Source organism: Lissotriton vulgaris, chromosome 7 (assembly GCF_964263255.1).
Source record: "Lissotriton vulgaris chromosome 7, aLisVul1.2, whole genome shotgun sequence".
Taxonomy (NCBI): domain Eukaryota; kingdom Metazoa; phylum Chordata; class Amphibia; order Caudata; family Salamandridae; genus Lissotriton; species Lissotriton vulgaris.
Window position 1 is genome coordinate 895,512,560 of NC_141695.1, and position 20,236 is coordinate 895,532,795.

General features: G+C 45.2%; 1 protein-coding gene across 3 annotated transcripts in view; it reads right to left on the bottom strand.

The window, feature by feature from the left end:
- HMGXB3 (HMG-box containing 3) overlaps positions 1–20,236 on the bottom strand; it is a 558,172-nt gene that overhangs the window by 60,035 nt on the left and 477,901 nt on the right. For all 3 annotated transcript variants that reach the window (XM_086931317.1, XM_086931319.1, XM_086931318.1), the window contains exons 17-18: positions 8,875–9,008; positions 6,992–7,108 (exon numbers count right to left, since the gene is read on the bottom strand). In XM_086931317.1, the coding sequence (XP_086787443.1) occupies positions 6,992–7,108; positions 8,875–9,008 (251 nt within the window). The remainder of the gene's footprint in view (positions 1–6,991; positions 7,109–8,874; positions 9,009–20,236) is intronic.

Genomic DNA, 20,236 nt, shown 5'->3' on the forward strand with positions numbered 1-20,236 from the left:
CAATGGCAGAAACACGTTGTTCTGATGACTATTCTTCACCTTTTCAATATATACTACAGCAGAACCTCCAAAATTGTAGTGGGGTCGCCTTTAAAGAGGAAATCCTACAGGACAGAGCAGACAAAATGGCCAAACCCTTGAATCAGAGATTCATGACAGAAATATCTGGTGAGGTTATGGACAACACCCATGTAGCCACCTGAAAGATGTCCAGTAATGGAACAGACTTTGCCAGAGCTGCAGTGCAGCTTTTGCTCTAATCGAATGAGCAAGAACAACCTCAAACAAACCCCTTTTTGGACAAGGCATACCACATTTTTATGAAGAGAACAATCCATCTAGATAGGCGGAAAGTGTGATAGATTGCCATCAAATGGAACAGTATTTTGAGTAGAAGTGCTATGATAGTCGTCATATACATAACCTGAATATAGGTTAATAATCATTACAGTAGAGAAATACATTAGATGAGTGGCTCAAAAACTGCACATGGAATACTTATGAATTGCTTTTACATTGGTTGCAGAGTTGAAAATATAATCCCCTGACCAAGGGCTTCTGTCAGGCCTGAAATGCATTGGGAATTTGGGACATGGAAATAGGATAGCACAGTGATGTCTAAGTAACTCTTAAGGAAACATGTCAGATGACAATTTTATAGTATGCACAATAAATAAAGCACATTAAAATGAAACACAGCTCAATTGATTTAAGAAGAACTATAGATGGAAAAACAAATCTGAGGCAAAATATGAAGCCTCGGGACACAGTTAAAGTGGTGCAACAAGAGGGAGGGCAATCACTCAGTTTAGAATAGTGTTTATGCATGGAAATAAAGAAACCCAGTAAGTAGTGGTCATACCCTCTATTGCACACACGAAAACACAAGTTTGCATGACATTTTCTCTATAAGAGTGAAATGAAAATATAGGGTATGTTTTAAGGACCATTGGGTTTTTTGGACACCATATAGAATGGTGACACCACTTTTTGTAGAAATGGTGCTAGAACCTGAGGCACCCGCTTGTCAAGAAAGATGGTAGTACAGAGTGGTTGCAATGTCAGTGACAGCAGTTCACTGACACAGGCACTGAAGTAATCGTAATGAGGAAGACACATTTCAGGGTCAATTACCTCAAAATAAATGTGCAAAGCAGGCCCACCAAAAAGGTAACTACCAAATTAGAGTTCCACTGTGGAAGCAAAAAAGGCGTGGGAGGACACATGTATGAAAGCCTGTTTCAAAATGCATCAGAACATTGATTTAAATGGATCTGGGTGATCAGGCAATTCTACAATGGAAGGGAGGGCAGACTATTAGCCTTTACCTGAGAGTTTATCCTGCAGTGGATCAACACAAAGTATTGTCCAGACAAGTATGACTTTGTGGATAGGTGGTGAGATGCTAGGATGACATTTATAACTTACTCAGGTAGATCGAACCCGCTCAGCTAATTCAATTCAGCCTTTGTGCATAGGGTGCACAATGTGGGTGTACGGGTAGTACCCTACCTTGATGTTTGTTGGGTAAGTGGGGAGGGATCAGATTCTTGGGCTAGATATTCTGATATGAGTACCAGGTCCTAATAGCTTAGCCTCTGGTATTCCTGATACCCAAGCCTGATCCCTGATCTTCAGACACAGGGGAAGCAGCAGAAGACGCAGGAATGCGTAGAGAAGATCCAAGTCTCAATGACAGTGGAACACTTCTCATAGGGAACCTTTAGAGCCAGAAAGGCTCAACAATGAGCACTCTTGGTGGTATCAAAATGATCAACCCCAGGCACGCCACACTGGATGAAGATTCCTTGATGTACTTCTGAGAGCAGACATCACTAGTGGTAGGCTAGATGGTGTCTGACGAGCTTGACTGCCCTTGTGTTCTAGGACCCTGCCAGATGGTTGACAGTCAAGGAACTTCCCAGACAGTCCAGGCCCTGCTACTGCCTACGCAGCTCTTGGCACAGCACATGCAACAACACATCACACTGGTTTTTGCTGTACCACATGGAGGTTATGTTGTCTGCTAAAACTTGCAGTGGACTGCTCAAGATGGAAGGTCAAAAGGTCTTGAGAGAAAGAAACTGCAGAAGACTGATTCAGTTGGCCTCTCCAGTCCAGAGAAGATGCATTGGTCACAACTGTGAGCTATAGATGGAGTACAGAGAGTGGCCTGCCTCAAGTCAGGTGGGTATAAAGGTCCGAGACTGCCTCGTCTGACACACTGATGCCGTCTGAGACTGTACCCTCATTGCTATGCTTTTGCAGCCAGAAGTTAAACTGCATATGCAATAGGCATGAGACGCCAATGGAGACAAAAGGCAAGAAGAACAAGAAGCCTCAGAGCCATCTAGGCTGGAACAGAGAACTGAGACTGAAACATTGGGATATCATGATTGCGGACGTTTGAGCAAAAAAGCTTTGAACATGTTCGTGTCCAGAATGGCCCCTATAAAGGGATACCTCTGCTCTGACTGAAAATGAGATTTTGTCTTGTAGATGGAGAACCTCAGGGACTGATAGAAGAGAGACGGAAGTCTGCATCTAGTCCAAGATTTACTGTGGGGAGCTGCCTTCAAGACCCAGCAATAGAACTTTGGGAATATATGCACTCCCGACCTATGTAGATGGGTAAAGAGGACCTGGACCCGAGTCAGAATCTTGAGCTCATCCTGTCAAAAGAAGGTGTTAAAAAACTGAAGATTCTCAACATTTGTTTCCGCTTATGATCCTTTTGGGAAATCAAGAAATAAGGTAAATAGCAACTGTTGCCTCACCTTCTTCAGGTCTCCCTTTTGCTTCTTTAGCTAGCAATAGTTGAAACTGTAAGGCCAGGATTGAGGCATGTTCTGCCAAAGTTTGAACTAAAGCAGGAGGAACTGTGCGAGAAGGTTGATGGGAAAAGTGTAACCATGAATGGCAATCTCTAGTAGACACTGATCGGAGGTACCTGCACAAAACATGGGCAGGTAAAACCATATTATAATGCCCTCCACTGGCTGTAGTTGACTACCTAACTGAGAATCAGAGCAGCTTGGTGGCAGCAGGGGGAAAAGAAGATGAAGACTGACCATGTTGCTGGTAGCCCCATACTTTCCGCTCCTCTGAGTCTTGAAATGGCTGAATTGGCTACTTTATAGGCTGAAATGCGGGGCACTGGTGTTACGCCAAACCCTGGAATTAGCCCCTGAATTTCAGGTATAAAGGAATGAACTGGAGGACTGGGGAGAGCAAGCCTAAGGCGCAGTAATTAGCGGTACAAAAGGGGGTGATGATGGACGGAGCATCTGAATCAATCAAACACTCACACCCAGTCAAAAGATCTGGGTTTAATCCATCACCGTTCTTTAGCCCACTCTGCCACCCCAGTTCAGACATGGCTATATGCAATCAGTCTGACCCTGTGCCTCATGGGAACAGTCCAGCCCGAACTGCCAAGCCAGGTCTTCCCTGGACCGGAAACAAGCTTCCGAGGACCGGTTTCTGGCTTGCTCACTTTGCCACTGGATTCAGCAATTCAAAGAAGCCGGGCTGGAATGCCAGAAACCGGTCCTCGGAAGCTTTTTTCCGGTCCAGGGAAGGCATGGCTTGGCAGTTCGGGCTGGACTGTTCCCATGAGGCACAGGGTCAGACTGATTTGCATATAGCCATGTCTGAACTGGGGTGGCAGAGTGGACTAAAGAACGGTGATGGATTAAACCCAGATCTTTTGACTGGGTGTGAGTGTTTGATTGGTTCAGATGCTCCGTCCATTACCACCCCCTTTTGTACCGCTTTTGGCCCCCATAAGTGTGGCAGGGTATGCTCAGACGTGAGTCCCTTGCTCACTTTGCCACTGGATTCAAGCAAGCCGGGCTGAAGACGGCTGGAATGCCAGAAACCGGTCCTCGGAAGCTTGTTTCCGGTCCAGGGAAGGCATGGCTTGGCAGTTTGGGCTGGACTGTTCCCATGAGGCACAGGGTCAGACTGTTTTGCATATAGCCATGTCTGAACTGGGGTGGCAGAGTGGGCTAAAGAACGGTGATGGATTAAACCCAGATCTTTTGACTGGGTGTGAGTGTTTGATTGGTTCAGATGCTCCGTCCATTACCACCCCCTTTTGTACCGCTTAAGGCGCGGTAATTAGCATGGCTGTTCTTAAATCACCCCAAGGCAGAATCCACCTTGTTTGCAAACAGCCAGAAGCCATTAGAAGACACATCTATGAGGAATGCTTGCACATCTTCAGAGAAACCTATGAGGATCACCCGTGATGAATCACTACATTACACATAGCATGGCCTACAAAATATGTAGATATCCAGTTGGCCCAAAAAATATTTTAGGCACTTCCTGCCTACCATGGACTGTTTGTACGTAAGTACTTTTAAACTCCTCCAGAAAGGTGGGCAAGATCTCACTTGCTCTGGGGTACTTGCCATGCCCCACAGTGAGTGGGTGTGTGTGCCCAAAAGTATACCACATTCACAGACTGTAGTGCTAGACTGTGGGAGGAGAAATACTGACCATTTGCCATCAGGTGAAGCAGCAGGAAACGTATTGAGTTTCACTTTGTTGGCTGAAAGCTGGGTCCCAGGGGACAGGTCTACAATGCCTAGCTATAGGGCCACCAAACAGCAGTGCAGAGGCTGGATTTACCCAAGCCATAGTATCTGAAGAGAACTATATGATGAGTAGGTAGTAAAGGCCTCGAAGTTGAAGTGAAATATTTCAGTAAATAGACCGACTATGGTTTCTACTTTTGGCATCTGCAGTTATACCACCTTCACTGAGCTATGTAACACCACAGCCGGTCAGTTGGTGTCAAAGCAGGCCTTATGAGTGAAATGTTGACTGGGGGCTCGAGCAGATACAAGGGATTCCCTTGTATAAGTGTGCTTTTTCCTAACCTGTGATCTTTTTACATGTTAAAAAGAGGCAGTTAGAGCGTCCACCAAGAAAACCATTACCAAAGAGAGCAACTTGTTCTTCTGATGATTACTTCTATCAGCAAATTCCTCATCTTAGAATAGATACCAAAGCAGAACCACCCCTGGTGGATGGTCTGTTCAGTGGACTCAGATCTGTTAAGGCAGTAGTGCTCCATTAAGGTATGCTGTGAGGGCCTGCCTCAGCCTGGCAGATTTTAAGGACCGCCACTCCACATACCAAATCAGTGGTAGCAGTCTTAGCCCTGGTAGAATGGGCTCTCATTCCTTCCAGGGGCTGCATCTGGACCAGCACATAGATTTTAATTCAGAGGACTATCAACCTCTATAGGTCAGTCTTCTGCAAATCTTTCCCTTTCTTCGCCCAGGAGAACCCCATAAAACGCTGATTATACCCATAGTGTTCCTTGGTCTGATCAATATAAAAGCTAATAGCCTTTCTGGGGTTCATGAAGCATCTCCTCCTCATTCAAATATGGAAGGGGGGCAACGAATACTAGTAGGGTGATAGATTGCCCAATTTGGAAAGGCATCACAACTTTAGGTAAGAATGTCGGCACCGGTGTGTCCAGAAAAGAGTGGTATCGGGTGGTTGCACCGGCAGTTCCTGAAGTTCACTCATGCAATATGCATTGCGGTGTGGAAGATGGTCTTTAAAGTCAGGAGACACAGCTTGCAGCTATGAATCAGATCCGGAGTGTACACTTGAGAAATGTCAAGACCAAGTTAAGGTCCCATTGCGGCATCACAAATAGTTTGTAAGGAAACTTGTCAAATCTTTAATAAATATAAACACAATGGTTGACGTAGCCTCATGCGTTCTAGCGGAATTCCGCTCGCACGCTGAGATTTTTTAAATCGCATGTTACGTGACAAGCTGGGCTCGTCATCAGCGTGCGAGGAGGCTACGCCATGACGAGCCCAGCTCGTCATCAGTGTGGAAGGGGTTAAATAAGGACAGTTGGTGCAGTAAACATAGAAAGACCAAAAGGACAAACAAATACACTTTAATAGTGTCCACTGCAAGGCCTTGATGCACCAGAGACAAAAAAATACAAGAATATTTTACAGCTTTGAAAATGGTCAGTCTTGCGGATACCACACCAGGCATCCTAGGTCAAATGTCACCTTAGGTACCGGTTTATATTCAGACATCACCAGAATAAGGTTTCACATTGATCTCAAAGAACAGAAAAGAAAAGAAAATACAACAAGTTTAGCGGTATCCAATGCATTGCTTATTGTTTGTTGTAAATATTATGTACAGCAGTGTAAAGCAATAGCCCCAATCCAAAAAGCGCACACAACTGAAGAGCAATACGCACATCACCGAAAAAGGCCTAAAACCAAAAAGCAATTCAGATGCACTGCTAGATGGGTAGAAAAAACACAAAATAGATGTAGCAATTGTGGTATAAGGGTGGAGTGAACATGCATTGCGAAAAACTGATCTAAAGAGGACTCAAAATTTCATTGAAAATTTAAGCATCCTTGTAAGAAAATATTCTGAGCTCTACCGACCATTCACAAAGTACCCTATTCACCTGTGACCACGGAAAAAAAAAATCACACACCCACTCAGGGGACGGTGATTAGCAGGAGCATGCCTCTGTACACGCATAAATATATACATGGTTTTAAATTTCCAAGCAAAGTATGTTCTGCCACTGGGTGGATGCCTTGAGCATTGCCTGTAAATCTTCAGTTTGTTAATTAGTATATACACTGATCTTTTAATACCTGCCGGAAATCGGCAAGATATGTGCAAATGGTTTGTTTCTCATAGTATACACTGCAGACTGCATAATTCTATGTACGATTATAAGACCACTGAATGGGGACAACTGATATAATGTGGCCTCTTGAAAATTCGGTGGGTGTAAAGTTGTCCTGTGTACATGTGCTAAGTACCTGGAGGAAATTCATGTCTTTTTATGTCTTACTGTTAAAATAATAATAAACAGATCAAACAAAAAAAAGAAAAAAAAATCACCGAAATCACTTTTAATCAGCTCTACAGTGTAGTGTTGGAGAAGTGGTAGCAATATATGACTTGGCCTTACCTGGTGGGGGCATACTTTGTACACTTTGCCACCTGTGAAGTCCTGTGGGGGCTGTTTAGCTCCACTCCCGTTTTGCACAAACGCATGAAGTGCCTCAAGCGAGCTGATCAGTTGTTCCTAAAAGTAGAGGAGAGACGGGTGTCCATTGTAGAAATAAGACGTGAAGAGTAAGGACGAAACAGGGAAACATAACAGATGAATAAAGAGAGCATCAAAGAACCATTATTGTTTGCAACATAGAACACACATTTATTATAGAATGTATGCAAGGGATGCAAACAAACGATCAAACAGAAAAAGTGGGAGGAAGATGCAGGGTGTGGAGGATCTCAAGGCATCCCTAGGGATGGATAATGAGTATCTCCCAATGGATATAAAGCAACGTGGACAAGTCCTTTAGCAGGTAAAGATCAGGGTTGCTCACCTGTCAACTGGTAGAGGAATGCTGACAACAGGTCGTTGTCTTATGAAACCCCCTCACCCACCTACCTAGTAGGTGGCATGCTTCATCATTAGGGTCCAGCTGGATTGCCGAATGCAATCCAGCTGTGCTATGACGCCTGTTTACAGCGGAGAAGGTTATTAGCGTGAAGTGAAGTGCTATGTGAAGTGAGATTAAATGATAAAAATGCCTAAAGGAAATACCCTTGTAAAAGTTTTAATGGAAGGGTCCTAGGGCATGAGTAAAAACATAGGCGGAATATGTATGAGGTATAAATGTGCCTCAATATCCCTGAAAAAGTGTAGGTCAACTAGTTTCAGCCTTCTACGCTAACTTCTCGTGTGTCAGGATTCGTGGATCCGGTCACACGGGGGACTTCTTGCAATGAGGACCGTTTGGCTTCTGGATAGCCCGCCGTTACCTAGTTCGTGGACCGAATCCCGCCGATATCGGCGGATATGGTTCACGCCATATCGGCGGGATCTAGTCCACATACTAGGTAACGGCGGGCTATCCAGTAGACAAACGGTCCTCATTGCAAGAAGTCCCCCGTGTGACTGGATCCATGAATCCTGACACACGAGAAGTTAAAATACTTTTCTCGTCGGATCTGTAAGTAACCTGATCCACCACACTCGCAGCGCACTTTAGGGTGTGCGCTGATATATACACTTCGGTGGCCTCCTAACTTTTTGGGCCACCTACACCACACCCCTGGTCCTGAAGAAAGCCTCACGATTAACGTAGAAGGCTGAAACTAGTTGACCTACACTTTTTCAGGGATTTTGAGGCACATTCATACCTCATACATATCCCGCCTATGTTTTTACTCATGCCCTAGGACCCTTCCATTAAAACTTTTACAAGGGTATTTCCTATAGGCATTTTTATCATTTAATCTCACTTCACAAAAGCACTTCACTTCACGCAAATACCATGCTCTGCTGTTAACAGGCGTCGTAGCACAGCTGTATTGCATTCGGCAATCCAGCTGGACCCCGATGATAATGCATGCCACCTACTAAGTAGGTGGGTAAGGGGTTTCATGAGACAACGACCGGTTGTCAGCGTTCATCTACTAGGTGACAGGTGCACAACCCTGATCTTTACCCGCTAAGGGACTTGTCCACGTTGTTTTATATACATTATTGGGGAAAGGGAGAAGTACTGAGGTCAGTTCCTCGCACTCTAGTTGTTATATTGTATCTTCCAATGTAACCAATAAAAGAAGCTAAGAGTGTGTGCGCATCATAGCACTTTCTTTATTGCGGTGGGAGGCATCAAACGTGCTTGGTGTTTGTCAGGACAGCGCTTACAATAAGGAATAGGATTAACGCAGGTATATAAGAAAAATGTCTATCTACAGTCTACTGAATGCTAGCAGCCATGCAGTTAGAAAATGTTCTGGACCTTCTTTCTGGAGGGTTAATCAGCAGCTTACCTTACTGGTATTCAACATCCAGGGGATTTCACACAAAGTCAGAAAGTGCTGTAGGTCCTTCTCACCATAAGAATCAATCTGCTCCAACTTCAGGGATCCATCGTGCAGCAGACGCACCAGTGCACTACCGTTTCCTTAAGGGTAGAGATAAACTTTTTTTAAAAGACTGCTTGCATTTCTACCTTTCTCACTATGTAAAAGTACACATACTTTTTATCAACACTGGGTGTGAAAATTCGAAATTCAAACACTTGTCATGGGGCAATGTATGATCAAGAGAGCACTTTTACCAGGACTCAATGCTTGTTATAACTAAGTTATAAGTATCTCAGAACATAATACCGAAAATACTTCTAATAAAGCAGCAATCCGGCTACCACACTGCTCTAACAAGCATTGGCAAAGCCAATAGGTCTCACATTTAAGAGGCTTTGTCAATGATTTTAGGTATGTCGCCATGTTGTACAGCAGCACAGCAGCAAAAAAATAAAGCAATATGACTGGGTGAGCCAGCAACACAGAGGGTGGATGGGTGTGTGGGGGCAATACAGACAACGCAGATTGTGGGGGGAAATTGCACTACGATGTAGCAGCTGTGTCCGCATCATAGCACTTTTTTTATAGTGGTGGGAAGCAATAGACCTGCTTGGTGTTTGTCTGGGCAGCGCTTACCCCTAGCATCCTCTCGCACATAAAGCTCTCTCACCGGGAGTGACGTCTGTCGTTGCTAGATTGCGGAGTACGGTACATGACAGCAGAAGCAGCCTGTGTCTTATATCCAGGTATGAGCAGCTCATTGCCCTAGGGCGGCGATGCGGTGGGAATCTCTGCATGGGGCCAGTACATAAGCACTGACTGGTGTGAAGAAAGAGGAGACAGTGGGGGCAGCTGGGAAGCAATACTGGGTGAGGTGCACTCTCACGGCTACAGCACCACAGGTCCAGCAGCAGCTCAACCCCATTTCTAAACTTACTATGCCTGCAGCTGAAGCAGAGCCGACACCTCCCACTTCCACCTGACTCCTTAACCCTTTCACGGTCACTGCTGGAGTGCCTGCTACCGCAACTCGCCATCCCAAGACCGCTTCCCCTTGGAGAACTGGCGGCAGCTCCCCTACCAACCTCAACAAAATCCACCAAGCTGCTCTGAAACACACACGCACCACCCATTTCAATTCGAAGGCACAGACATCGGGAGGGAGGGCGGGGTTATAAAGAAGGCACCAAAGCACGTGATGCCTGCAGTAAGAGAAACTCGATAAACAAAATAGTGCTTAAAGACTAAATAACAGGTACCGTGTAACAACCAAAGTAAAAGGGCCAGTTGCCATGGGAGGTGAAAAATGAAGAGGAGGCAGTACTAACGAGGGACTAACAAGCCTATTTAGGAATCAAAGGCCAGCATTTAGGAAGGACAATGACACAAGCCAAAGGCAAATATGGGCAGAGAGTGGGTTGGGCTTCTATTCCCTACTCCTGAGTCTCGCAGAGCAGCTCATGCGCGCTGGCTCTAGGCTTGACCTAAAAAGCACTTGCCACAGTAGAAAAACCACACAAATATGCAAAAGAACACAAGACAGAAAATAATACACCACCATTACAGTGCTTGCCTGTCATTTGATGCATGCATATTATTAGAATTCATTGTGGCTAAAGTTACTGCTTTCTTCCAGCAAGATGTTGAGGAATGTTTTAAGCAGAGAGTAAGAAATTAGCTGACCTCTGACCGGGGTGGATGCAAGTGAATATATGAAAGATACCAACCTTGGAGAACTGAAGTTACAACGAACTTCTAATTCTGATTGGACCTTTCATATATTAACTTGCTTGAATCCGAATGGTAAATGTGGGAAAGAGGTTCACCTACGCTGAAAAGGGTTGCAGAGGCATGCATCTCCCACTGCTACATTAATGCCCATACAGTAGAGCTTTGTAAACGTCTGCCTGTTCCTCCAGATAGCTGCATGGCATATGTCTAGCAAAGGCACACCAGCATAGAAGGTTGCAGTCATCGATATGCTCCTGGAGAAATGTGCCCTGACTCTTAACTGGAATGAACACTTCCCCTTGTGGCAAAAAGTGATGCAGGCTGAGAGCCATCAGGCTATTACGTGTTTTGACAGGGGTCGTCCTACTCCTGACAAATAGCTGATCAGAAGAGCATGTGTCTTTTGCCTTTCCACGTGAAGCTTATCAGTGCAGTGATTTTTCTGATGTTGTGTGATGTGGGAAATAGGAGCACATAATCACAAGTTCAGTGAGATGGAAATCAGTAGGGGCCTTAAGCATAAACTTAGATTTGGTCTGTACGATTAGTTACGTAGAGAAAGGGTTCTCCCTCTCTGCATGCGGATATAAACCCCAAGAGCAGCACTGTCTTCCATGAGATACATTTTGTATGCACTCTGAGAATCGGCTTGCATGGAGGCAGCATGAGCTGACTCAGGACAGTATTAAGCTCCCGAGGGATGGGTGAACGCCATAAAGGAGGAAATGCTCTGAAAAGCACTTTCATAAACTGCTTTATGATCCTCTGCTAGAAAAGAGTAGTCCAATTGTATTTCGTTCTTCAAAACCATAAAATTGGTGTAAGGTGGGCTCATACTGAGTATTTAACAACATTTTTAGCTAAGCTCAGTAAATATGAAAATATTAGGTGGGGTGCTACAGTCACTAGCTAGAATCAGTTGGGTTTGTACTAGACACAAAAACGCTTCCATCTAAAGCAAAACATTTTCGTGGTAGATGACGCTGAGCTTGCGCCAGTATGTTTCTACATTTTGAGCGTGAGAGGTCCAAATTCTAAGTCGGCCAGTACCATGCTGTCAGACTCAATGACCTGAGATATTAGTGTAATATTTCTCCATTGTGCCTGGAGAAGAGCTTGAGTGCGTCTACAATGGAATTGATGGGTGTACAGATAGGATCAGGAGCTGGGTGAACCAGTACTGGTATGGCCAAGCCGCAGCAAACAGAACGAGGGCACAATATTCTGCCTTCGCTTTCCTTAGGAACCCTGGAGATCAAGGGAAAAGGAGTATGTAAAGACGTTGTGTCATTTAATTGAAAAGGTATTGCCCCTGGATTGCAGTTGGCCAAACCTGCTTGTGTAATACTGACATTTCCTGGTCTTCTGGGTAGCAAACAAGTTCAGTGTGGGGCAACCCCATCTGAGGAAGATGCAACTGGCTTGGTCTTGCGGGAGTTTCCACTTGTGGCAATCCATCAATGTTCAATTGAACGAGTTGACCTGATCGTTTTGGCATCCACGGAGATGCTCACAGCAGAAATGGCGCAGCATCTGAAACTCTTCTGAAAGAGATCAGGACCTTTCTCCACCCTGCATAGCGATTTAAAACATACATTTTGTGTAGTCTGTTTTGATAAGGTCTGCATAACCTGCAAACCTTGGAAGGAACGCCTGCAGACCAAGTCTTATGGCACGGAGCTCCAGGATGTTGACATGAACTTCCTTTTTGCATCTGACCAGAGACCTCTGGTCATCTGCTCATGAATATCCTCCCCCAACCCGCCAGATGCGTGAATCATGAGTACTAGTCTGTCTGATGAAGGGTGGTAAGGAAGCCCTTCATTGAGATTTGGCAAAAACCGCTACCACATGAGTGCCTGCTTCAGACTTATAACTTATACAATGTCGTCCAACGTTCCATGAACTTGTTCCCTGTGGCTGTCCAGTTCTAGCTAGACCGGTATCATGCAGAGTCTGAAGAAGGGTAAAAGACCTAGGCATGAGGACATCAGGTGCAGCAACATTTGTATAGCCTGACCATGGATGACTCTTTGACCATGACAGACTTTGCCATGGATTTAAGTTTTGATTAGTCTATCCCCAGAGGGAAAAGCCTTTTCCAATTACATATCCATTATCGCTCCCCAAAACAGAACCAATGTGTTTGTGTAGAGGACTTGTTGGTGTTCAGTGTCCATCCTAATTTGTGGAATAGAGTGATGCAGGGGGGCTGTGGAAGCCTTTGCCTTTTCCTTGGATAGCTGTGACATTAAAGAATGGGTGCAGATGAAGGCCTTGCAGTCTGAGGAAGGCAGTAACTGGTGCTAGGCACTTTGTTAAGATGCATGATGCTGAATTGAGGCCAAACAGAAACACCTTGAATTGGCAGGCCTGCCCGTCACTGCAAAAAGGTGGTCTTTTCTGTGATTCCACTGTATGGATGTGGAAATATGCATTCTGAAGATTCGTGAGCTGGAGCCTCAGAAGGACTTCTTGCAACATTATTATATAAAAGGTTTATTTTCTGAGTAACACTTAGTTCCCTGGGGTCCAGAATAGGTCTCCATTAACATGTTTTGTTCCTTATCAGAAATATTCTGGAATAAAATCCCTGATTTCTCTGTGCATTTGGGACAGACATTATTGCTCTTTTGAGCAGGAGAATTTCTTGATTGAAACCTCTATATGTCTGGGATTTTCGTGAGCCATGAAAAGTTGTGAAGCCAGGACAAGGATACAGGAGAGCTCCCAGGGATTTTGCTGTATCTGTATTTCCATTTTGCAAGGCACCATCAACATGTTTTCCACACAAAGTAACAAGGTAACAAGCTAATAAATGAAAAGGCATGTCCAGGATTTTTGCTTGGAATTTCTGTGGGAAAGCTATTGATCGCAGCCATCCTGCTCTTCTTAATAAAGTCACTCTTGGCAGAGGGCAAAAGCGCATGTTTGAAACGTCTATTACCACATCAATGATGGCCACTGAAGTTGTTGCACCCACTTCGATGATAGGTTTAACCTAGTTGCTCTTATCCTCTAATATGAGTTTCAACCATTGGTGAAATGTCATGCCACATCTTGCGATCAGGACGATCTAAAATTGCCAAGGTGTTTACAGCCTCAACTGAGTTGGCCACCGTGGACCCAACTCTACAGCCCAATTTACTTATGGATCTGCAGTCCCCATTAGGAAGTGTGGAGGAAGGCACAGTCTGGTTATTTGATCTGCACTGGGCAACACACATGACAGAACCTGGTATGGCATGGACTGTAAGGAAGCCTGTAGACCTTCTTCAAACGGGGCACCGCCGCAGATACTGTAGCTGGTGTTTTCATTAATTTTAGGCCTTCCAACCAGACAAGATCCAGTATAGGTATGGAAATAATACTTTGATGTGGTTGCTCTTTGAAGTCGTATAAGAAGCATTGTTTCTCAATAGAGGTCATTGGAATATTGAATTTTCTTAGCTGCTCTCGCCATCAGTGCATGGAAACTGGGCTATGTCGCCCAAAGGGGAATCTGGTTCGATGGGCGATTTATCACCTCTTATTACCCCCATCATTATAAAGTTAGCCCTCCTCTTAAACACCAGAATATATACTGAATGGGAGGAGTCCCTGTCACATAACTTTAAGAGTTGGTGGGATAAGTTTTGGTGTGATACTTCATTGGAGACTGGTCTGCACTGATGTGAGGGATGTGGGATAGGAAGTGCTGGTAGTGGTAGCAGAGGTGGTGGCAGAGGCAGAGAAGGCACAGACTGTCCGACAAGCGCCTGAGGGAGCAAGGACATTTGGAAGCTGTCCATCTGTTGCAAGGTTGTCAAAAATGTGACAAGAACTTGTAAAACATCAGTCTGCACAGCAACAACGAGGTTTATAGGACTGAAGAAGATGATCAGCAACAAACGTTTGTGGCAGCCACGCTCCTGGTAAGTATCCTCATCTACCAAGGTGTCTCCCTCAAACTCCGGGATGTAATGAACATCCAACTGCATAGAACTATAAACAGTCTCACAAGCACCCTGGTCGCGAAGTTCCCTTTTAAACAAAGAATCATGAATTTGGTGAGAAAACTAGATGTCACTTGCATAGGTTCTAAAAGTGACTGGCGTTGAAACAATTGTAGACTGGGTCAAGGTAAGAAGCAGGGACATACTTTGTGTAGTCAACAAGGGTCTGGCTATCGACAGTGGTCTTGAAGTTGAATGTACCATCACTGGCAGGGGTCTGCTTGACAACACATTTCCCATATCGAAGAGGAGCAGGCTGTTGATGAGGGCACCTTCCGGGACACCATTGAGTCCAGTCCTAGAAGGGAAGGGGGTGGGGATTCGCAAGCAACTTCATACTTTTTCTGTGAGGATGTGCCTGCAGGTGATTTAGGAACCAGGTCCAACTCTGGGAAACTTCTTAAAAGACCGGGAGGTCTCCTTTTAGATCCAATCTGGGACAAGGAGTAGTGAACAGTAGAAATATAGAGGAGTCCCTAGCTTGCCATACAATTGGTAAACAAGGGCCGACTCACTCATTATTTTTAATGTAGATGAAATAAGTAAACGCCTGATCAGTTTTACTGCTCGAGAGTTTGATTTTGGACTTGCTTTACAAAACCGGGGAAAGTGCGTCTATATTTATGATCGCTATTTATTGGCCGAAAAATTTTGTTTTGCTAATAAATCTGAAGCCATTTGACAGAAATATATAATTTTACAACAAACACAACCAAACTGTTGTTGTATATGCAGTCAAAGCGACCACGAGTACGGTTACTACGCTTCAGAGCGCTGTGGAGGCAGGGTCAGAGACAAGGACCAAAAAAAAAAAACCTTTTTAAACATATTCATCAAAGCGCAGATTGCTACAATTCCAATCCAACCCACATAATTCCAGTACACACCACATGCATACACTCCATAACACAATGCTAAAAGACATTGCAATTTACAATGCCATTAGCTCTTACTCAAATAAATCCGAGACCTATTGCATGTCCAATGCTTGTTATTCATGTACTGCAGAAGCAGTTAACCTTCTCTTGACAAAGCTCATTCACCCCTAAATCAAGGACACTAGGAGTTGTTCAATGTATCCATTGTGTTGGTGGAAAAACAATCACGTATAAAGGAAAGTCTTAGGAGTCACAGGGTGGGGGTGAAGGGCAGAAAATCTGTGTGCACAGCGACCTTGCAAGTATTGACTGTATGTTTAGCATTTCCGTACGTGTAGAGATGCATGTATTTGTCCGTCAGTGCAGCAGTTTCTGGGGTCTGTAGTATAGCTTGTGGTTATTTGTCGTGTGCATTATAGCATACTTTTGTTTGTACATAGTGGGGGCCCCGGTATTTACCCATTCATGTAGCAAAGGTTGTGTGAATTTGGCCCCATATGCAACAGAGGCAAGTGATTTCTGGAACTTCTAGTTATTGGTCAGTTATGTGCAGCAGAGCTTGGAGAGGTTTGTATGTCTAACTTAGCTTGTATGCATAAGTCTATATAGCGGAGTTTGCGGTTATTTTGCCATGTGTACAGAGGAGCTACTAGCCTTTGTCCATCTGTGCCGCAGTTTCCAGGTACTTGCCATTGTATATAGAAGAGCTTGCGGGTATTTCACAGTGTGGGCAGCGGACCGACACACATTTGGCACACCATCTCCCATGCCAGAAAAATGGTCTTGTAACACACGTCCGCCCTGACAAGTCCAGACTCAACTCCTCTCTCTATAGCAGCCTCTGCTCCGTCTCCTCCCTGATATAAACTTAACCTTGAAAGAGCTTTGTGAGAGATGTCTGTATACAGCTTGAAACCACCAACTACAAGCCATTATCTGCGACAGCTCACAGACTACAACACCTACCACCTCGCTGCTCTCTCCTTCTCCTTCTCCAATCCTCTGTCTCTCTCCCTCCCTCCTCTTCTCCACTCTCCTACCCAACCATCAAGTCCCTGGAATCATTATCCTCATCACTACAGCCTCCTGGATGCGAGGCCCAGTCTACTTTACAACCGCCACACAGCTCAGGATCCCAGAAGCCCAGAAGAACTGAACGTTGCTGGGGATTTTTGTAGCATTTGCTGCAAAACAAAATGCATGTGTGCGCACTTCTACACCGATTAAGTCAGAATAGAAGTAACTGCCAGAATGCTCGGGCAACGGAAAGTGCCACGGGCCAACTTCCATGAGACTGGAGTGCACATAGCGCTTTGAAGCGCACTATGGAATGACTTGGGTATGGGTAATTTTTTTTTTAATTTGCCTGGTACAAAGGTTTGAAAAAAATACAGGTAAAACACCAGCAGTTTGAAAAAGAAAACCTTTAAAGCCCAAAAAAAGCCAGCAAGTAAACACAAATTAAGATGCACGAGGGTGGTGCTTACAGTCTAAATTTGACTAGCATACCTTTTGAGGGCCACGGAAAGCGAATACATAATGTATTTCGACGCGCTCGGCTTAAAGCTCAAGGCAAAAGGAAGCGTGTAAGCCACAGTAGTTTTATTCATGTTCTGGAAGACTGGACACCCACAAAGCCCGCAATGACGTCCAGCATACACAGTGAACAAGTGACTATTTGAAAGCTTCTCACCACAAAATACAGCTACAACACAGAGACTTTCCTCAAATTAGCAGATCCCCAAGCACACACGGGCATATAGCTTAATAATATACTGTATAAAGTAGTAGCTACCAACATAAAATAAAAAAGGCATCATATTTTAAAGAGTAAAACACCCACAGCTCACGTGAACAGACGAGTCTCTCAGACAACCCACGCACAGCACAAGCAGGGCACAGGCATACACAACACTTACAGGCCCACACGACTCTCAAACACACAGACAGTGCAACACTCGCAGAACATAGACAGACACCACAAAAAACAGCACACCCCACAGACCCACATACAGGACCATCAATATATTACACCACCTGGTGACACGTAGGAAACAGGACATAGACAAAAAACAGCACAAAACACACACAGACAACCCATCCGATTTAGAGGTAGCATATACAGACACAACACAACGAGATGCACACTAGACACACAAATCAGCAACATGATGCAGACCCCTGGTAGCGCTCTTACCTGGCATGGCCGGCCGGCTAGCTGTGCTGGGTGGGCATGATCTTGAGCCCGTTAGCGCTGGGTCGGTTAGCGCTCGATAGTCAGGTGCTCTTCGGCCATCCTGGGTACCTGGTGTGGCCATGATCCACGCGGGGGACCGGGCGGTGGACATGGTGTACCTTTTCTCCACGCTTGGTGCAGCTCTGTTCCACGGTGTCCAGGGCAATCTGACCACGCACAAGCAAACTCCCCGCAGCAGCGCGTGAGTGAGGACGATGGTCCAGGCAGGTCCATGGGAGCCGATCCCAGGCTCAGAGCAGACAAACACATCTGGGCAGCATCGCACAAAGAAGGGAAACGGAGGTAACGGGACAAGGCATTCCAAATCGGCAGAGCGTCAAGGCAGCGGAACCTCGAAGGATCTCGAGGCACCTCTAGCAGAGCACCGTGACGATCGGTCTGGGAGGCGAGCAGCGACAGGCTGGGCAGCCCAGACAGAGCGGCAGGTTGGAGAGGCACTTCTCCGGTCTCCCCGCGGGCGCCGCCATAGTGCTTGCCGTCTTCCTCTCCTTCTTCCCCGGGCTGCGGGGGGCGGGCACTTCCGGCCGGCCGCGCTAGGATTGGCCGGCCGGCAGGATTGTTTTTCCTGAATGGCTCTGAGAAGTTTAAGAGTTTAAGAGTTGTGTCTCGTATATTCTTACTTGTCCTCGTACATCTTTCTGCTATTGAACGAATGGGGAAAGGGTTTCCCAATACTAAGGACTAGTGGACTCACCATAAATCCTCATTAGTGCGCAAGAGGGCAAAGTGGTAGTTAACTGTTACCCACCCCGAAACTGGAAATGGATAGCTACGCAAAACTACTGAAATTACCCGAAAACAGGACATATCCATTTAAAGAGATAACAAATAACAATGATTAGTGGATTGCTTTCTGAAAATAAATGAGATGCAGTAGTGCCGGCAATGCCGGACCAGACACGGGGGCGTTCCCGGCGTCCCGTGACGTCGGCAAAAGCCAAAGAATGTCGGGAACGCCCCCGTGTCTGGTCCGGCATTGACGGACAGGCCCCTCGTCCAATGGCAAGGCTCCGTTTACGGAGCCAGCCAATCAACGACGAGGGCCGAACCAAGCCACACTACAGTTCTCATCAGGTTTTCGCCTGCGCCGAAAAGATGCGCAGAGCGCATCTTTGGCGAGGCAAAACCTAAAAAGGGCATCCACTGAATAGTAGAGAAGGTGCTCACAGCCCTTAAGTACAGACCATAACCACATGTATAATAAATCACAGAAAGGGATATAATGAGATAAAAAAACAATTACAAATAATGTATAGAAAAATTGTACAATTTATTCAAAGAATAATACATTCATAAGACAATTAAAAAAACAACATTTTCCCAAAACAATTTTTAGTGCCATTGAGAACAGTTAAAAATGTGTCAATCCACATGAAGAGCACCTTCTCTACTATTCAGTGGATGCCCTTTTTTACCAATTGTATGGCAAGCTAGGGACTCTATATTTCTACCAACTCTGGGAAAACCACAAGTTTTCACTTCTGCACCGCCTTCATGGGAGTGCCTGATCGAGCACTTTTCACTGCATCGCTCTAAGGGAACCCACTTTATTTTTTCTTTTCTAGTATGTAGAGGTCAACCTCCTCTCGCTATACTTAAAGTCTTATAAGGAAGGATTCAGCAAATATCAGAGTGAAGCTCTGCTCGCTGAATAAAAACAATGAATACATTGCTCGTGTAGGCCATCACTGTAGATTTTTTTGTGACCACATGTAGAGCAGCATTTGAAAAGTGGTTCTGTTTTCTCTCTGTCAGGCACAACAGTTGGTGACAGATGAAAAGTCTCCATGGTCCAGAAAATCGACCTGAACTTTACCCTAAAAACGACTTGCAGCATACCGAAAGATGAAGATGGGACTGGGTAAGTTCCAGGGCAGACTAGAAATATCAGGATAAGGTCAGTGAAAAACAAGGTACTTGCATTCAGTAACGGTCTTTCTGGCAGAGACGATCTAACTGTAGATCCTCACATTTTGATTATTCTCCAGGCGTCAAACTGGATCCATGTGTGGCAGTGGGTGGCGTTGTGCTACTCCACGCATACGATGTTCTGCTCCGGAAAGGACGTGCTGTGCTATATAGGTGCCACTCTAGCACGTTGAAGTCAGTTGCTTTCAAAGCTGTCCGGGTCCCCAGATGCAGAGCTGTGAGCAGTGTGCATATTCCTAGACTTGGGATCTTATTAAAGGGTAAAGTTAGCTAGAATCTCTACCAGAAAGAGCTAGAGACGTCAATCCGTCGACTTTTTTTTAATAGATACCAGAGCAGTACCAATTAGGAGGTGGGGCTGTGTATTGTCTCAAACCATTAAGACCTGTAGGTTCGAGCATGCGAGATGCCCCCTCTGCAAGCCTTGCAGCCCAGATAGGACTGGGTTGTAAATGTATGGAGCGAAGCCCACGTAGTCATCTAGCAGATTTCCAGGACAGGAACTCTGCATACCAACACATGGGAGCAGCTTTATC